The sequence below is a fragment of the Eretmochelys imbricata genome, chromosome 3, assembly GCF_965152235.1.
Source record: "Eretmochelys imbricata isolate rEreImb1 chromosome 3, rEreImb1.hap1, whole genome shotgun sequence".
NCBI lineage: Eukaryota > Metazoa > Chordata > Testudines > Cheloniidae > Eretmochelys > Eretmochelys imbricata.
Window position 1 is genome coordinate 15,067,771 of NC_135574.1, and position 17,779 is coordinate 15,085,549.

The 17,779-nt window shown below is 39.6% G+C and overlaps 1 protein-coding gene and 1 long non-coding RNA gene across 3 annotated transcripts in view; one reads left to right on the top strand and one right to left on the bottom strand.

Annotated features, from left to right (window-relative positions):
- Positions 1 to 7,007: 7,007 nt before the first annotated feature.
- On the bottom strand, positions 7,008 to 9,037 carry LOC144262536 (uncharacterized). Its single transcript, XR_013345543.1, has 3 exons — positions 8,912 to 9,037; positions 7,587 to 7,608; positions 7,008 to 7,381 (listed from the first exon to the last, which is right to left on the bottom strand). It is a non-coding gene; the product is annotated as an uncharacterized LOC144262536 (long non-coding RNA).
- RUNX2 (RUNX family transcription factor 2) overlaps positions 8,112 to 17,779 on the top strand; it is a 109,790-nt gene continuing 100,122 nt past the window's right edge. For both annotated transcript variants that reach the window (XM_077812404.1, XM_077812405.1), the window contains exons 1-2: positions 8,112 to 9,032; positions 16,864 to 17,020. In XM_077812404.1, the coding sequence (XP_077668530.1) occupies positions 8,748 to 9,032; positions 16,864 to 17,020 (442 nt within the window). In that variant the 5' untranslated portion in view covers positions 8,112 to 8,747. The remainder of the gene's footprint in view (positions 9,033 to 16,863; positions 17,021 to 17,779) is intronic.

Genomic DNA, 17,779 nt, shown 5'->3' on the forward strand with positions numbered 1-17,779 from the left:
AGTTGCCATTAGTATTTTTTAGGATATATCTTGTTCTCAACCAAAGTTCCCAGTAGGGCAAATCATGCCAACCCCAAGCTGCTGAGGGAGGGGAATAGGGAACAGTTCAAGGGTACGTCAGGGACAATTCAAGGGTATTCCAGGGACAGAGCAGGGACAAGATTGCTGAATATCCTCCATCACAAGGGGAAGCATAATAGCAATGGGGACTACCATGGTTCTATAAGAGCAGCTGAAAGTGGCTCTGCTTCTGCTTCACAACCTAGGAGTCATCTCTCACTGCACAACCCTACTATTATTAACTGATATTTCACATCAGTCCCATAGAAATAGAATCTCCTTTGCATCTTTCTTTCAAGTGTTAATGACTTTGGGGGTTTAAGTATTTGAGTTTCATTGAAGAGCCTGATCTACATCTGAAGCAGACAGCTTGCAAATTATCTTTTTGAAAAATACATCTATTACTGAGTTGTGAAAGTGCTAAATGAGTAAAGTGTCCTAACTTAGTAAAAGTATTTTTTCTTCTAGTTTTGTAACTTAAAAACAGCTCACTTAAAAAAAATCTGTGTAAAATTTGACTTCTGGACTGAGACATCGTATGCCAGATTTCACTCTGAAAGGAATTTTTATGGCTGAGTTATAAACTTCTGAAAGCAAGGTTGAAAACTGAACTACTGACAGTCATTCTGACAATATTTTTCAAACTATTAGGGATTAGGATGAGCCCTTCATGGAGGGATAAATTATCCCACATCTGCCTGCTGAGGGGTTTCTTGTACCTTATTCTGAAGCATCTGGTGCAGACCACTGTTGGAAACAGGACATTGGACTAGATGGACCATAGATCTGATAAGCCTAACAATTCCTATGGACTCTTTCAATAATTTAGTTGCAAGTCACTAAGTCTCTACTGGTATGTGCAAAAAATTATTTTCAGAAGCTTGTAATTAAACCAAGCTTGAGTATATTCTCACAGGGATATCAAAAGACACTTCACTGACTGCAGGGTGAAGCCCAGCAAAATTTCAGATTACTTCTCCAAAATATGCGTGTGTTAGAGTTCCTCACCATGATGGTCGGGAGAATTTTTTGACGATTGAAAACAATGTGTTTTCTCCTAACATCAGTCTCAGAAATGGATGAACTGTTCTTGTGGAAACTTTCCAAAAAATTCTGCCTGAGGGACACTCCCAGCATGGAAAATTTCAGCCCAAATGAACTTTAAACTTTGGCAAAGTTATAGGCAACTGAAAACAGGTCTTATAATGGAGAAAGTTAGGCTATCGGTGTTGCTGCCAGCTTCATTTATAATATTTTCTTTATTTTTTGCTCTTTATTACAAGGGACATTCACATGGAAACAGAATCTCTGATGCTGTTGTCACTGGTCTTTTGGCTTCTTTCTGTGTTGACATTGCTGTCCTCTTGACATCATCTCCACTGTGATCCACAAAGGGCTTGAACTTGAAAGATGCTGAGCATTCTGGCCTCCATCCAGCAAAGCACTTAAGCACATACTTAACTTTGAGCACGCAGGTGCTTTCCTATACTCAGACCAATGTTCAGCATTTTGGAGGATCAAGACACGCTGTAAGTGTGATGTCATAAACAAAATTACAGGCTAGTTTCTCAGGTTTGGCCTGGGCTGTGCTCACTGCATTATTGGGGAGAAGTTTGAGTGGGGGCATCAGAGGTAGTATAACCTTTGCAGTTCCCTAAACCTGGAGCCAGCAATGAGCTCATTTAGTATATACCTTGTGTGCACTTTACCCCACACTTTCATTATCATGAGCTTTATTTTCATATTTCATCCCTGCAATGTATCACCCAATAGGAATCAGTGTTGCCAAGTCTTGCAATTTTACCACAGGTCTCACCTTATTTGGTGTTTTTCCTAAAGCCCCAGCTATTGGAATCATGTTATTAACTTAGAATCTCAGTTTTAATTTTTTCTCCCCTAAAAGTACATTTCCAGACCTCTTGGTGGTGGAGAAAAGTTTTAAAACAGTAATCCTAAAGTTTTAAAACAGTAAAATTATCCAACTCTATAGGAAAAAATAAAAAGAATCCAAAGTTTATTATTTTGAAATCTCATGGTTTTTAGGAAATCTCATAATTTTTTTGGGGGGGGGGCGGTTAACTCATGGTTTTTGAATGCTTGTGGTTCCGATACTAAAAACAATCTCTCCCCCACCCCCACCCTCCCGAGTCTAATTAACTTTAGTTTCACAGTATCTCCTGTGTGAGCTTTATGGAGCTTGTATCTGACTGGTGTGTACTTCATTAGACTCTTAAAAACCAGCATAGAAAATTTAGGAACTCTGCAAGATTCCCAATATATACACATAAAGCCTTTTTAATTACTAACAGTTACACCTCCAACTCTCCCTGCAATTAGTCTAAGGCACTAGTCCTCACTGTCGTCAAACTGTGAAGTTTCTATCTCAATCTGTTGGGTTTTTTTAAAAATACATGATGAACAAAAAAAAGTTAAGAAAATGTGAACCCTAATTTTGTTTAACCCTCATAGCTCTAAAATAATTTGTCCAATTTGTCTGAAGCTTTCCAGAAAAGTTCTACCTTGGCAATAAAATCAGGATGTAGAATTTCAGATGGATTTATTTATTCACAGAGAACTTGTGAGAAGGAACAATGGGGCGGAGGGATAGCAAATTTGTCCTTGTTATGGAAAGCCAGTTTAATCCTCAACTCTCCATAATTGTATGGGGGAGGTGGGCGTTGTTTGTTTTGGACCAAGCAAAGCAACAGTATGATTTACATGACACAGAGTGACCAAAATAAAAGTTTCTGTAATCAAAGTCCAGAGCTCAGACTTCTGTCCTTCAGACAGAAAACACAGTCCATACTTGTTCTTTGATATGTTATTATAAGTTAATAGTTAGGGCCACAATCCTCCACTAGAATCTACTAATGTGGCTCTTTAACCTTTTATCCTCATTGAAAAAAAACGGAACTCCAGGAGGGCACCTAGTGGATCCTGAAGCAGGATTGAAACCTAGGTTTGCAACAACCCTTTTCTGAACAAGCAGAAAACAAACTGGGGGTGGGGGACAGGAACCCAGTCTTTGACAATTATCTACATTTTTTTCAGTTTATGTGCATTTTGGAGCTGTTGAGAAGCCAACATCTATTCTGTTCAAACTTTCAGAGAGCAACTGAGCCTAATAAAGCCAGCAGGAGTAAGATCGCAATATTTTTCATTATTGATGCAGCTGGTTTATTATTGTCAACAAAGAAAACTTACTAATAATACTCTGCACTAACAAAGCCCCTTTCATCTTTGGATTTCAAATGACTTCATGACAATAAGAAAAGGAGTACTTGTGGCACCTTAGAGACTAACAAATTTATTTGAGCATAAGCTGTAGCTCATGAAAGCTTATGCTCAAATAAATTTGTCAGTCTCTAAGGTGCCGCAAGTACTCCTTTTCTTTTTGCGAATACAGACTAACATGGCTGCTACTCTGGGTGTTGTGAGACTTAAATAACTCACTTGGGTCGTGAGGTAACTATTGTTATCCCAATTCTGTGCAGGGGTAAACTGAAGCACAGAGATGTTAAGTGACTTGCCAGTTGTTCAGGTCACACAGTGAGTAAATGGCAATCCCTGAATAGAACCCAAGAATCCCAACTAACAGTCGTCTCTTCCTACCAATAGAAAATAATGTGTGAAACAATAATGTTATAGATGTCAATCAATTGTTGCTTTATATCGTCATTTTCTAGTCTGTCTTTCAGACTTGTCAGTCTACTGTACTGCCAGAAACTGTAAACACTATACAAACAGTGTACGGTGCTGAGATATAAAATGCTTACAGCACATTTCAGGATAGCATAGAATTTTCTTGCATTTCAGTCATAAATCAATGGGTCAGGGACATGATAGCTAAAATAAAGAGACTGAAAGAGTCTATGTACTCTTGTAATACTGTGTTTGTACTTCGGAAATCTGTGCTCATTAGCACAGTAAACAATGAATCAACCAAATCTGTCAAACAGAAGTCTGTAAGTTCTGAGGCACTCTACCTGACATACTTCTAAGTGCAAAGAATAGCCGGACAAGTAGTCAATTTGTAACCAAAATGAAAGCAAAGTGTTGCCATGAGACATTGGGCCTCATCATGCTCCCACTGAAGTCTATAGAAGTTTGGGAATTGACGATCAGTGGGATCAGGACTACCCTAATTTCACACCACATTTCAGCCTGATGTGTATTTTCATGAGTGAGTTAGAAACTCCTGGAAGGTGAAATTTGGAAAGAAAATACTGGCAAGTCCTTAACTATAGTAGTAATTGCTGACATTGCTATAATGACTCACAAAATATCTGATACAATAATAAATCTGTTAAACACATTCATTTATTCTGTTTTCCATCAAGACTATGTACTCATATAGAGACGGTTATAAGAGGTTCAATATGTATCATGATTACAGCACATTCCGGTCAAGCAAACTAGCATCAAAACAAATATTTTTATGAAACATCATTCAGTATAGAAACATTCAGCATTTATCAATTATTTTCTACCTTGATCAGATAATGTTTATACCAGGAGATTATTGATGGGTCCAGAGATTATTGGGTCCAAATTTTACCAATTTTAAATTAAATAGATACTATGCCACTTAAAATATGTTGTTTTCTAGCAAAATGCTTCCATATAGTACAGCTGTATTTGTAACACAGTTAAAAGTAAAACAGCTAAAAGACCATCAAAGTTGCTTTTGCAGCAATCACAGGTCATTAAAATCTTATTTTATACAGTGGGTCTGGAGGTTTTTTTAATACATAATTTAAAATATATATATTTTTTTCTCTAAACTCCTATGGCTCTCTAACCTCTTAAAATGTGATTCACTTTTCAACCTATGCTAAAATTTTGAGTACTTCTGAAGTGGACGCGGAAGAAAGCTGGAGGGTAGGATTGCCCCAAGTTCAAGGGTTCTCAAACTGGGGGTCGTGACCTCTCAGAGGGTCGCAAGGTTATTACATGGAGGGTCGTGAGCTGTCAGCCTCCACCCCCAAACGCTTCTTCATCTCCAGCATTTATAATAGTGTTAAATATTAAAAAATGTGTTTTTAATTTATAAGGAGGGGGTCACACTCAGAGACTTGCTGTGTGAAAGGGGTCACCAATACAAAAGTTTGAGAACCACTGCCCAAGTGTCTTTCAGCCAAATCCAAGTCAAAGTTTCATATAATTCAGAACATAGCATAAAGGACATATAAAACGAATCCCAGACAGCCTTTATGCTGGTCCATAAACATTATGGGTAGTTTTATTAAAGTGTCCATAACCGTTTCCATAAAATTCTAGTGCTCTGAGTTGTGATCTGTTCCAGGCTTTAGCAAGTTCCTGTTAAATGTGTAAAAGTTAAGCAGAAAGACATTTTTGTAAGGAGACTAAAAATCAGCTGTGCCAGGTACCTGAAACTTTGTTGGGGTGGTCAGTGAAAAAATTATAAATGACTATTTTAAGTGACCTTACACTGGTTACTTCCTATAACTTTTTTTGATTTATCCTAATTAACTTTTTAAATTTTAGTATGGAGGAAGGCAACTGCAAAAATACTGATATGACTAATTAAAAGAGGAAATGTATCTTCTTATTTAAAAAAAATACTGAAATAATTACTGTCAAATTAATTCTGTACTTGGAAACATAAGGTTCCTGTTAACTTTTTCTTTTCTGCCCAACACCTGTATTCTCTACCTAATGGAAAATGTTATCCCCCATTCTAAAGGGAAGGTGTTTAAAAGCACAATAATAAACATAGTACCAAAAATTACTATTTAACAATATTTTACTGTACTGCAACTCTATTTAAGGAGAGCTCTGAAAACATTTAAATTACTCAGCTCCTTGCAGATTGTGTTAAATTCCCCATTTCGGGGAACTGTGCACACTTCTCCTTTTGGACAGGATCTTGCCCATTTTGTTGGTAAGTATGGGAGCACGTAGCCATCAGACTTATATTTCCAGGTAGGAACAGTAAACTCCCCACCACCATCACTCCGTATTTGACAAGTACACAGAGAAAAAAAAACTGAGATCGCTTCCAGGTGATTAGGGGTTACTATCAAACATATTAACCATGGGAAAAAAAGAGGTAGCATGAAAATAATAAACAAATGCATGTCCTCCGCTGCATTTCCTTCAAGGACGTGTGCTATTGCAGACAAGAGCATAGAGTTGCAAACCACAGTTAGCGGTATACAGAGCGAGAGCTCTCCCATGTGACCGAAAAAAAGATTATTTTGAACATTTTCATTTCAAGTAAGTAAATAAATAAAGACCAAAGCTCCGGAAGTTTCACCTTTTTAATGTAGGTCAGATAACAGGCGATGGTGGTTGTAGTGGGGACTAACTCAATGCTGTGTTAATTGTCAGGGAGGATCATTTTATGTGTGCGCTGTTGGCTGTGTTGCTGGTTGGTTTCGAAAGTTGCCACAGACCCTATTGTGAAAACAAGCCGGCAGCAGAACCTACAGCTGGACTAAAGCGCGGAGTGTTTGCTACATTGTGGTTTGGGTCCCTAAGACCTCAGTCGAGGCAAATGTACTTTCGGATCATTTACCTAGGTACACGCAGGTTTTTTCATGGGAAAGGGGGGTAAAGTGTAAGGGGAAGGCCAAAGATTTGTTTTATGGTGCTGAAAATGCTCCCGGAATTGTATGCGAAAAAGCCGCAAAAAGGCACCATAAGCGGAGCCCCCCTCCCATCACCCCAAACCACACCGACACTTAGCGCAGCTACCACCCCCACCCACAGCGCTTACTTTGTACAAGAAGGTGGAAGTGGCACGTCGAAGTAAATTAGAGGGAGAGTTTTGATAGGTTGTTATCTGCTCTGGGAGGCGTTCACACTTTTTTACTATTGGGTATGTAAATTGTTTTTAATAAGATCTGCCTTTTTTTAAAGGGCGAAAACAATCCAGACTCTCTTTACCTTAATAGTCTGAAGGTTTTTTTTTTTTTCTAGCTTTCATTTATTCAAGGAAATGTTTTAGGCTTTAGATTGACAGGATCTTAGCAAAAAAATCCTTGGCACCAAATGATAAAGTATTATTATTTATTTATTTATTTATTTGGCAAACAAGATAGTCCGGGCTTTTTTCAAAACAAACAAAAAATGTGTTCATGGAAAAAACCCGGAGAGAAGTACAGATTGGAGACAGTCTTGTCATTCCCTCTAGTCCTGTCCCCGGGTGGGGGAGATCGCCGGAAAGCAAGCTCCTTCTCCTGTGGGGGATGCACATTGTTTTATTTATTTTGAAGGCTGCCGAAGTATGAGGACGGGGTTGAGACACCACGTGCTGCTGACTCTCATCAGCATAACGATCGCCTTAGCCAGAGTCCTGTATATATAAACCACAAAAACCTAATCATTAGAAATCCCAGCCTCCAAAAACCACATTTAGGACCAAAAAAAAAAAATAGTTAAAAAAAAATAAAAACCAACGGAGGGATTTTTTTTTCGGCTCCTTCATCGTCCCCGACTCAACTTTTGGGACTCAAAAGAAAGTTTTTTAAAACCAGTTTTTCAGAAAAAAAATTAATTACCTTTTTGGTTTTTGGTTTTTTGCTGTTGTTAATCAAGGGAAGAAAAAAAAAGATTTTTGTTAGTCTATTCGACTCAACGGACTTGAACCCCGCCGCCACTTAATTAAAAGGGACCGGAGTGCACCCAAGCTCCCTTTTGCAACAAGTTACTTAAGCGCATTTTAGAAAACAGCCTGACAATTGTTTGTGTCTATTCTCCCCTCTTATTTTTCCGGGAATCAGAAGTCTGAACATTTTAAAAAAGCCCTGTTCCTCTTTACGCAGCCTCCTAATGTTTCTCTTTTAATTATTAGTATTTTGACTACGGTTTGTTGTTGTTGTTGTTGTTTTTTTCTGGCTAAAAACGCAGGAACTTTCTTGTTTGGGCTGAAGTAGCTTTGGGGGAAGGGAAACAGCTTTGCAGAGACACTCTTCAAAACTTTTTAACCCCCACCCCCCACCCCAGTCCCCTCTCCCTCCTGAAGCAATAACTAATAATCGGAAAAGCTGAGAAGTCACTTGGCATCTAAACTTTCTCCGATCAAGATTTTTTTGTGGAGGGGGGAGACTTCCTTGGAGGAAAACGGGACATTCCCCTTAGCACCCCCACTCAGTAGTTGAAACCTAGCCTCCTCTTCTCGCTGCTGCTTCTCCTGCAAACAGCAGCAACCCAGGAAGCTGAAATCAGCAGCTGCTTTACCTCTCCCAGGCAACCTTTAAAAATCCAAAAGGAGAAGAGAAGAGACAAAAGGAAAGACAGAAAAGAAGGCAATCCCGAGCACTTGAGGGAAGACACGGTGGCTGGAAGGAGGGAAGGAAAAAAGAGCAAGAGAGACTGAACAAGAAGGAAGGAAGCAGGAGAAGCTCTTTTTGCAGCACCCGGGACCATGCAGTTTCCAGCTGGGCTTTGCTAAGAGGGGGACAGCCCTAGGATCCCACCGCCAGACACTGTGTCCCCCATTCCTCCAGGCTGCAGACTCGCCCCCAAATCAGCCACATCACCCCCCCCCCCGTTTTTTTAGCTGTGATTTTTCCCCTCCTGCATTTAACCCGCTCCTGCTCTTTCCTCCCGTCTTCTCCCCTCCACTTCTCCATTCACCCCTTTTTTTAACCCCCCCACTACACGCCTCCTCGAGTGACCCCCCCACCGCCCCCTCAGCTCGCTAACTTGTGGCTGTTGTGATGCGTATTCCCGTAGATCCCAGCACCAGCCGGAGGTTCAGCCCCCCCTCCAGCAGCCTGCAGCCCGGCAAGATGAGCGAAGTGAGCCCGGTAGTGGCAGCCCAGCAGCAGCAGCAAGAGGCGGCGGCGGCCGTGCCCAGGCTGCGCCCCCACGATAACCGCACCATGGTGGAGATCATCGCCGATCACCCCGCCGAGCTGGTCCGGACCGACAGCCCGAACTTCCTGTGCTCCGTGCTGCCCTCGCACTGGCGCTGCAACAAGACCCTCCCGGTGGCATTCAAGGTAAGACACCCCCCCGGCCGCCGCTACGCTCGGTGTGCCCGGCAGCCTCCCCGCCGCTTCTCCGCCAGCGACCGGAGCCAGGCTAGCCTCCCGCTCCCCACCTTCTCCAGTGAACACTTATACAACCCCCGCAGCAAGGGCAGTGTGTCCTCTCTCTGCCCCCTTTAACACCCATGTGCCCCCCATGACTATGCACCCCTTAGGGGTCCCTCCCGAACAACCGTGCCCCCGAGGCACTAGGGGAGTGGGCACCGTATCCTGTCATTCCTCTGGTCACTGCATAGACCCCTGACCCGAAGGGCCACCTCCCTTCTCACAGCCCCCCCCCCCCCGCTAGCAGTACACCCCTAGCCACAAGGAAAAGGAACCCTTTATTCTCATTTCACAGCCACACCCGCCCTCACCACAAGGCAGTGCAGCAACTAACTACCCACCACCTATAACGACCGGGCACCCCCAACCACAGGGGCAATGCACAGGCTGACGCCTCCCATTAGCAAGCGCATACTCTCAACCACCATAGGAATCATCTAACTACGCTCCATTCATACCCACGTCTCCTAACCACCAACAATGCCTCCCTATTAGCGCCCCCCCCAACAGTCATCCACTCCTTAGCACCCAATGAACCCGCTTCTCCACTGACATCCCAGACACCCCAACACTACCAGGGCAAGGGAGCTAACGCCTCACTCCATCATACACTGCCAACCAGAAGAACAATGCACCCCGTAACCACATGAGCCGTGTAACCTCTAAGTAACAGAAAGACTGGATGCAGAATATCTTTCCAGTAGGTGGGGGGATTTGCCCATCTCCAGAGCAATGTATAGGGTCATAAGAAAGGGGAGAGGAGAAAGGGTGGCTTTTAGCTTCCTCCAAATGTTCCCTCTCCTCTGTTTCAGCACCAGAGGTCTGCCCCCTTCCTTTCACAATGTCTAAAGGCATTTTAATTGATGTATTAATGGGTACGAAGCAGGGTTTGATGGTGTTGTGTGTGCGTGCCCTACTGTTGATTTAGGAAGGACACCAGGAGAAGGACCCACGTTCCTGATGGAACTTTTTCCCCCTTTTTCACTTGGGTGTGTCTCTCTAGGTGTCAGGTTGAACTTACTTTTTGCGAAGTGACAAGCTATTTGTATTTCATTATGTAAGGAGATAGTGGGAGGTGTTGCTGCCTCCCGGAGTTACACTATTTTACAGCTGCTTCTGGAGATCAGATCCTCCCAAGCTAGGCGTAGAAAAATTATCCAGGTTTTAAAACTGGGATCTACAAAGGGGCTAAGAGTGGGGAGAGGGGACAGAGCTCTTGCCCTCCCAATGGGAGATGGTACCCCTTCACTTCTCCTGCTGGACAAGTTAGGAAGTGTCTGTCCAGAAGACGCTCATTTTGACAGGGGACAGTGCATAAGTTATCAGAAACATCATACGCTATCTAAATAATAAATACCACCCAGATCTAAATCGGGAATGTTGTTTTTTGTTTTCAGTCCACATCCACACACTCTGCTAATGTTAAGAAAGGATTATTTGGTGGTTGTTTGTGTGCTTGCTTTTAAGCAAGCCTTTACCCTCCCACCAAACTTTCTGCTGCAGATTTCTTTCAGTTCCTTCAGTGGTGAAATGAGTAGTAACTGGGCTGTCCCAAAGCACCTGTGCCTGTCCATCAGCACCTGAGTCAGTCCAAAACCCAGCACCGGAATTAACAGATCTAAACTTTGCAAATGTGGATGTTACTGCCTGTGTAAAATCGAAACCGCTCCAACCTCCTGCTATTGCAGCATCCATGACAAAATGTAGTTACCCTGCCTGAAAATCATTGAAAAGCAGAAGAGTTTGAAATCAGTATTTTTCTGGAACAAAGTATAACTATCTAAGAGTGCTGTAGTTCCTGACTGATAGAGATGTAATCATTACTAAGGGGGGATATATTTGTAAGTGAAAAATCAAGAGCATCAGTAAAGGAAACTGATGTTAAAATAAGTGTACGAAAAGCGGACATGGAGACTGAATGGCTTGCTTTAATATCAGACAGAGAAACAGACTACATTTGTCTGAAGCTCACATATATGACAGGGAAAGGTTGTGTAAGAACCCGGTCTGCCTTAGAGTTAAATGATTAGTAGTCTTTGTGGGCCCCACTTGTTAAAGATTGCAGAGAACAGGCTATACAAACCATTAGAAACATCTTCTCTTTCTGTAACTTTGCCAAGCATTAAAGGGCCATGGCAAATATCAGGTGTAGATCACTTCTCCTTAACAAGTCTTATTCAGAGGGAACTGGTGGTTGGGGGGAAGGAGGAGGAGATTTCAGACAACTTTTATTGTAATTTTGATCATTGTTAGATTAGATGAGTATTAAAGTTATAGTTCACAGAAGTAAACATTACACATTGCAGTTATATCTGTCTCTGGCTTCTTTTGAAATGTCAGGTATCACCTTCTACTGTTTCTTATTTACTTACCTTTAAAGGATACTATCACATCTGCTGGATTAAAAAGTTTAGGAGAAAAATATGAACCAAATATGACACAAGATATGGTTACAAAAAATCGTATTTAAACCAGATAAAAGGAAAGATGTCTTAGAGCATTTCCCAATTCCTCTCTGTCTATATATATTTATGCACACACTAGCTAAATTGGACAAATTATTCAGTATGCATAATATTCAAATACTACAGTAATAAAGGCCATACATGTACCTATTGACAGACCCGCATAGATGTATCCAGTTTATTGAGGTGTCAGGGATATTAAATTGACTACAAGCAGTTCTTTGACCACTTACACCACCACTCAGCTATAAAGCATGTGTACATTTACATACATCTGTATTTTTACACAAAGAATATATATGCATGCATTATATATACATTCTGTATATATTACCTTTATTTACTAATGAAAAACTGTACTGTAAATCCTAATTACATTTACTTAATAATTATCTTGAACACATATTTTATCAGTTTTCTTTTCACTATATAAATTAAAATGGTATGTAACTCTGCACAATTTCAAGATGAAATAATCCAAATGCATATATAACAAAAAATAAAATATCACTATAACTTAATGTAACACAGTAGCAGTGATCTTTAACATATATATATATATACACACAGATCTGGGATGTACAGTAACTAGCTCACATGCAGCATGCTTTTTAAAAATTGGCAACTGAAGTTTTATTGGCAATAAATAATATGTTGATGATAATATTTTGAATGGTGTGTTAAGTATATCATAATTCTGTTATAGGATTCTCTAGTTAAAAAGTGCTTTGGACATACCACTGTTTTAATTTAAAAAAACAGATATAAATCAACTGTAGGAAAGGAAGTATGTTATAAACAGTGCTAGTTTTGATTATAATTTTTTAAAATCATGTTGGCTAGTAAGACACTTGAATTGGAGTATTAATATTTACATGAGCTGTGAAGGGAGTTCTTGTTTAATATACTGAGTAGTAAGACTAAGTTAGTGCAAACTATTTTTACAGTGAAGAATGTTAACAATGCACTTATTTAACATAGCTTTGTAGCTGCTTAATAATATTCGGGTGGCTAAGATATAAAGGAAATTGGGACAATGGGACTGCGGCCAAATCATGTTCACGTTATTCACAAGTAGTTCCATAGTAGTCAATGGGACTACTTACTTGAGTAGGGATAACAGGATTTGTCCCTCAGCTGACAATTCTTTCGGGAGCATCTTACTGAAACGCACAAAGACAGAGTTATTACATCAGGCTTGTATGTTCTTTGTTGTCCTGCAAGATGCTGATAGTAGCAAAAAGCATTAGTTGACATAAGATAATAACAATCAAGAAAAAAATCAATGTACAGTATTCAAGCTATATCCAGTAGCACCAGTAGTTAAGGGTCTGTCAGCGTTTTCACTCTAACCCCCAGTTTTCAGAGTTTATAACTCAGCTGTTTTAAATAGCTTCAAGCTGAACTTGGTGTATAAATTGTCAGTCCAGATGTATTTTTTTAAACAAAAAGTAGTGCAAATCAGTTATTCTGTTTTAAGTTATAGACCATTACAATATTTTTAATAGCTTCAGATGCTCTTTTGGCAAACTCTAGGCAAGAAAAGACATTATTTGTAATATAGGAGGTTTTACATTCTGGGACTCCTTTATGCGAATAATGCCTTTTATTTTTGCAAGCAAAGATATTGAAATGATAGAGATAATAGTGTTTGAAAACAGCTAATAGCATGTTCACAAGCTCTTTCTGGAAACAATCTTTTTACTATGTAAAGAGTCTTACTACATAATATTATTGTGTAGTATTTTTGCTTCACATTTATAACGTCAGTCTTCAGTCTACATACCTTGGCCATTTCAAATCCCATGGGACTGAAACTGGGCAAACAGGTTGCCAGACCAGACATGAATTGTTATTCGAAAAAGTACATGCATTGATAAAGTCATTTTCAAATTCTAAGATTTGTGTTTTGTGGCTCCATGTGCCTTTTTGCTGAGACCTAGCTAAAAAAAACCCCAAATGCTTAATTTTTAGCCATCAGAATTTATAGGTATTTTAGTATGGATTGGTGCCTTTTGGAAAATAAATATTTTTAAATGGCTGAGATATTAATCTTTGAAAAATAGCTAAACAGCCCACAGAGTAGCTACTCTTAGTTATTTATGTTTAATGATTAGTACTACTGCCCTTTTTTTTTGCAATGCATTATAATCCTTGATTTTCTGTCTAAGAAATTTTAAATCATTTTAGGTTGATACATGGTATAAAAACTGCCAACTCAAGTTCACTTCTTTACACAAAAAGTCTTTCAATACATAGTTATTTTTAATTTTAAAAGTGTATAAATAATATGTATTTTTCTAACTTTCTGACTTTTTTGTAAAGTTATGGGCCAGAACAGTGACATTACAAATGTGCCATAGCCTATTAATATTTCATTACAAAAAACGTAAAATGCCAGTGGTAAATGTGTTATTCTTACTCAGTAGTAGAGAAATCTTTTGTGCGGTATGTTTGAACTTTGTTTTATTAGACAAAGTTTCATGTTTGCACCCAGAGCTCCATGTGTCTTTTCTTAGTAAGAATAATATTCAGTGACATTACATAACATGTGTCAAAGGATGCTGTATATTAAGAATAATGTTGGTGCATATTAGGTATGAGCAGCACACCAGCACTATGACCCTTGCAAGAAGTGTCATACACAAATTGTACTGCTGTTTAAAATGACAAATTGAACTTAAATAGACAACAACATTTAAAAAAAATAAAAACCCACTTATGGATCAGAGTGAAACCCACTGAAAATGAAGACGTAGAGGGTTCAAGATAGTAGGGCCTTCAAAGAGTATTTTATCTTACTCATGCTCACTCCATTGTGTCCAGATAGCAATCTATATTATTCATTATTATAAGGGTTCAAGGTAGATTGTGATCAATCTTAACCAATATTTGATTTGCTGCATACATAGACACAAGGAGGTGAGTTGAGGACAGAGTAATTTCACTCCCTCATCTTGAGGCCCCTTGACAGACTTGCACTTCCTTCTCTGCTCTGAGTTTCTTTTGCTTTTCTGGATGTAATGTGTTGGATTTTTTTGTTTTTTAAGATACTTAAAAATATGTTGTAACTTACACTGGACATGTATATGGATAACAAGAATATCCAGAGTGGTAATAGTAAAAACTCAAAACTTAAATTTTTTTTAGAAGTAATATAAAACCTCGTGCTTCTGGGTTTAAACCAAATTCTGACTAGTAGAGGGTAGGTGGGCAGATTATTCCACATCTGCCTGTTGTGGGGTTTCTAGCACCTTGCTCTGAAGTATCTGGTTCTGGCAGCTGTCAGAGACAGGATATTGGGCTAGATGGACCATGGGCCTTATTCAATATGTTAATTCTTATGTTCTTGTGTCAGTGACATTAAAATCACTTTGCAGTAATTTTTGGGGTGAAATCCTGCTTCACTGAAGTTAGTGGCAACACTCCCTTTGTATGTTAGGTGGTCTTCGGAAAATTATACAAGCATCAATTTAATCCATCATATGCAGTGCATCAGCTTTGCTACATGCTTGCTCCAATTTAGATCACCAGAGCAATAATTTTTAGTATGGAATCTATCAATTAATGTATATTTCAAATTTGGTATACATTTGACACTATATTTGTTGCTGTTCAGCACACAGGGTTATATCATTCCATCCATATTTATTCAGAGCTGTTAATTATGGTATTTCTACTTAATTGATGGTATGATTTGACCTGAACTTATTCGTTTCAGACATGATCATATTTGGGAAAGACATTTAAAGCTGAATTGATGACAAAATGTCATAGCGTATATTTCAGAAAAAAAGAGTTGATCATCACCTGGTTTTGTAGTATGAATAATAAAAAAGTAATATCTGACCATCAAATGGTAGTAACTGTAAAGGGACAGGGTTCAGTAGAATCATAAGCTAGAATGTCTCAGGCCAAATATTTTTATAAAAAGTTTTAAAACTCTCATGTGCAAAATTTGTGACTCTATTTGTAACACATTTATATTTGTTGTTAGTAATGTTATAGTAAAGGGCCTAGGAAAATTATTTGCTTGGTACTGTTGTGGAGAATCATTGCATCCTATCTGAAGTAATGTTGAAATAAAGTTTCATAGTGAATCAGTGTTCATGTTCTAATTTAAATATAAAAATACTATTTTATATCCCAAAGCATTGTCAAAACGGAATATAATAATCTGTTTTCATCTCTGGCTGCACTGAAATGCAGTATCTGTTTAATAGCCCACTCCAGCAGTACACAATCTGTAGGACAAGCAGTGAGAACATCATATATATTTGAAATACGAGGCCAAATTATGGTGGTATAATGTTGTCACCCAAGTTAGAATTAGAACAATACACCAGTGTTAACCACACCCTACTCTTGAGACAAGTGCTAGGAGATCTTTAACAGCTACAAGTGGATAGGCTCTTGGTTTTATGTTGTATCTGAGAGATGTCAGTTCCAGCAGCAGAAGGCCTCATAACAGAATGTGGAGAACTCTTCCAAAGGAGGTGTGCCATTTACTGAAGCCCCAGCATTATTCCCCGCTGCAGCTAGATGTTATTTGGAGGTCTCTTCTCCAACTCTTTAGGCCTGACCAGGGCCGGCTCTAGGATTTTTGCAGCCCCAAGCAAAAAATTTGCTGCCCCAAGCTCCGAGAGCACGAGCACCCAGGCGAAAAAAAAAAAAAAGGATGGCCAGCATGCTGCCCCTGGGATTGTGCCGCTCCAAGCATGTGCTTGCTTTGCTGGTGCCTAGAGCCGGTCCTGGGCCTGACCCAGTTTCTCTGGTGAACTCTGACATGAGCAGGTGCTCAGATACTACAGGGGTGGGAGTCAGTCTAAGAGTTTAAATAGAACAGAATTGCAGAGCGAAATGGCTGCTGATAATAATATCCAACTTTCCATTTCAAATGCATTCTCATGTATGATTTATTGATAGGAGCCATATTTCATGTTGTCCCACTGCACATGGGCTGCAAAGAACAAAGTTGGCTTTAAGGATTTATTAAATCATAATACTCCCCATAAAGATACTGAACGTTTCTGACGCGGTAAAACAAAGAAGGACCCTCTATTAGACTATGAGAAAGTGAGACGTTATGATATGTTTCTCTGTTTGATGTAACTCTTTATTCCTTACTCTGCTGGCTCATGACTATTGACCACAGTTGACAGCAATAACCACCGCAGAGCTTAATACCGAAGATGCATATGTGTAAACTGCAACAAAGACAAACATTTTCAAACCTAATTTCAAGAATTATTGCTGTCTCCCCATTGTCACAGGTGGTGGCTTTAGGAGAAGTACCTGATGGGACCGTGGTCACCGTCATGGCTGGAAATGATGAAAACTATTCTGCAGAGCTGAGGAATGCTTCTGCTGTGATGAAGAACCAAGTGGCCAGGTTTAATGACCTAAGATTTGTGGGCAGGAGTGGAAGAGGTACGCTGTTACATTTTATATTTGTATAATGAATAACAAATGCAGTCGAGAAGTCAAACTGATTCTACAATGAAATACTGATTAGTCTGCAAATAAATCCCCATCAGCCTTTCATTTACAGGGATAAATGCTGGTTTTGTTCGCAAACTTCAGCATTTGTCCAAACCAAGTTTGTTGTCTGTGCGCCTTCCCAGGTTTTTCTGACTCCTGACATTTTTTGCTTGTTTTTATGACATCTGAATTTTGAAAAAAAAATATTTGCCGACCTGGTTCTATATTTTACTCATATTGGGAGGGGAGAATGAAGTGAAGAGTTTCACATTCCGAGTTACATGAAGTCACACAACAAATTTCAGGCCATGGTAATGAGAGAAGGAAAACGCATGTGCTTCTGTAACAGTAAAGCTGCCTCTTAACTGGTAGCAGGAAGAGCTATCGTTATGTTCTTTGCATCACACATGTGCTATCGGTAGGGCCCTACCAAATTCACAGACCATTTTGGTCAATTTCATTGTCATATGATTTAAAAAATCATAAATTTAATGATTCCAGCTATTTAAATCTGAAATGTCAGGTGTTGTAATTGTAGGGGTCCTGACCCAAAAAGGAAGTTGTGTGTCTGGGGGGCTCACAAGGTTATTGTGGGGTGGTTGTGGTACTGCTGTCCTTACTTCTGTGCTGCTGCTGGCGGCAGCGCTGCCCTCAGAACTGGGCATCTGGAGAGTGGCAGCTGCTGGCCGGGAATCCAGTTCTGAAGAC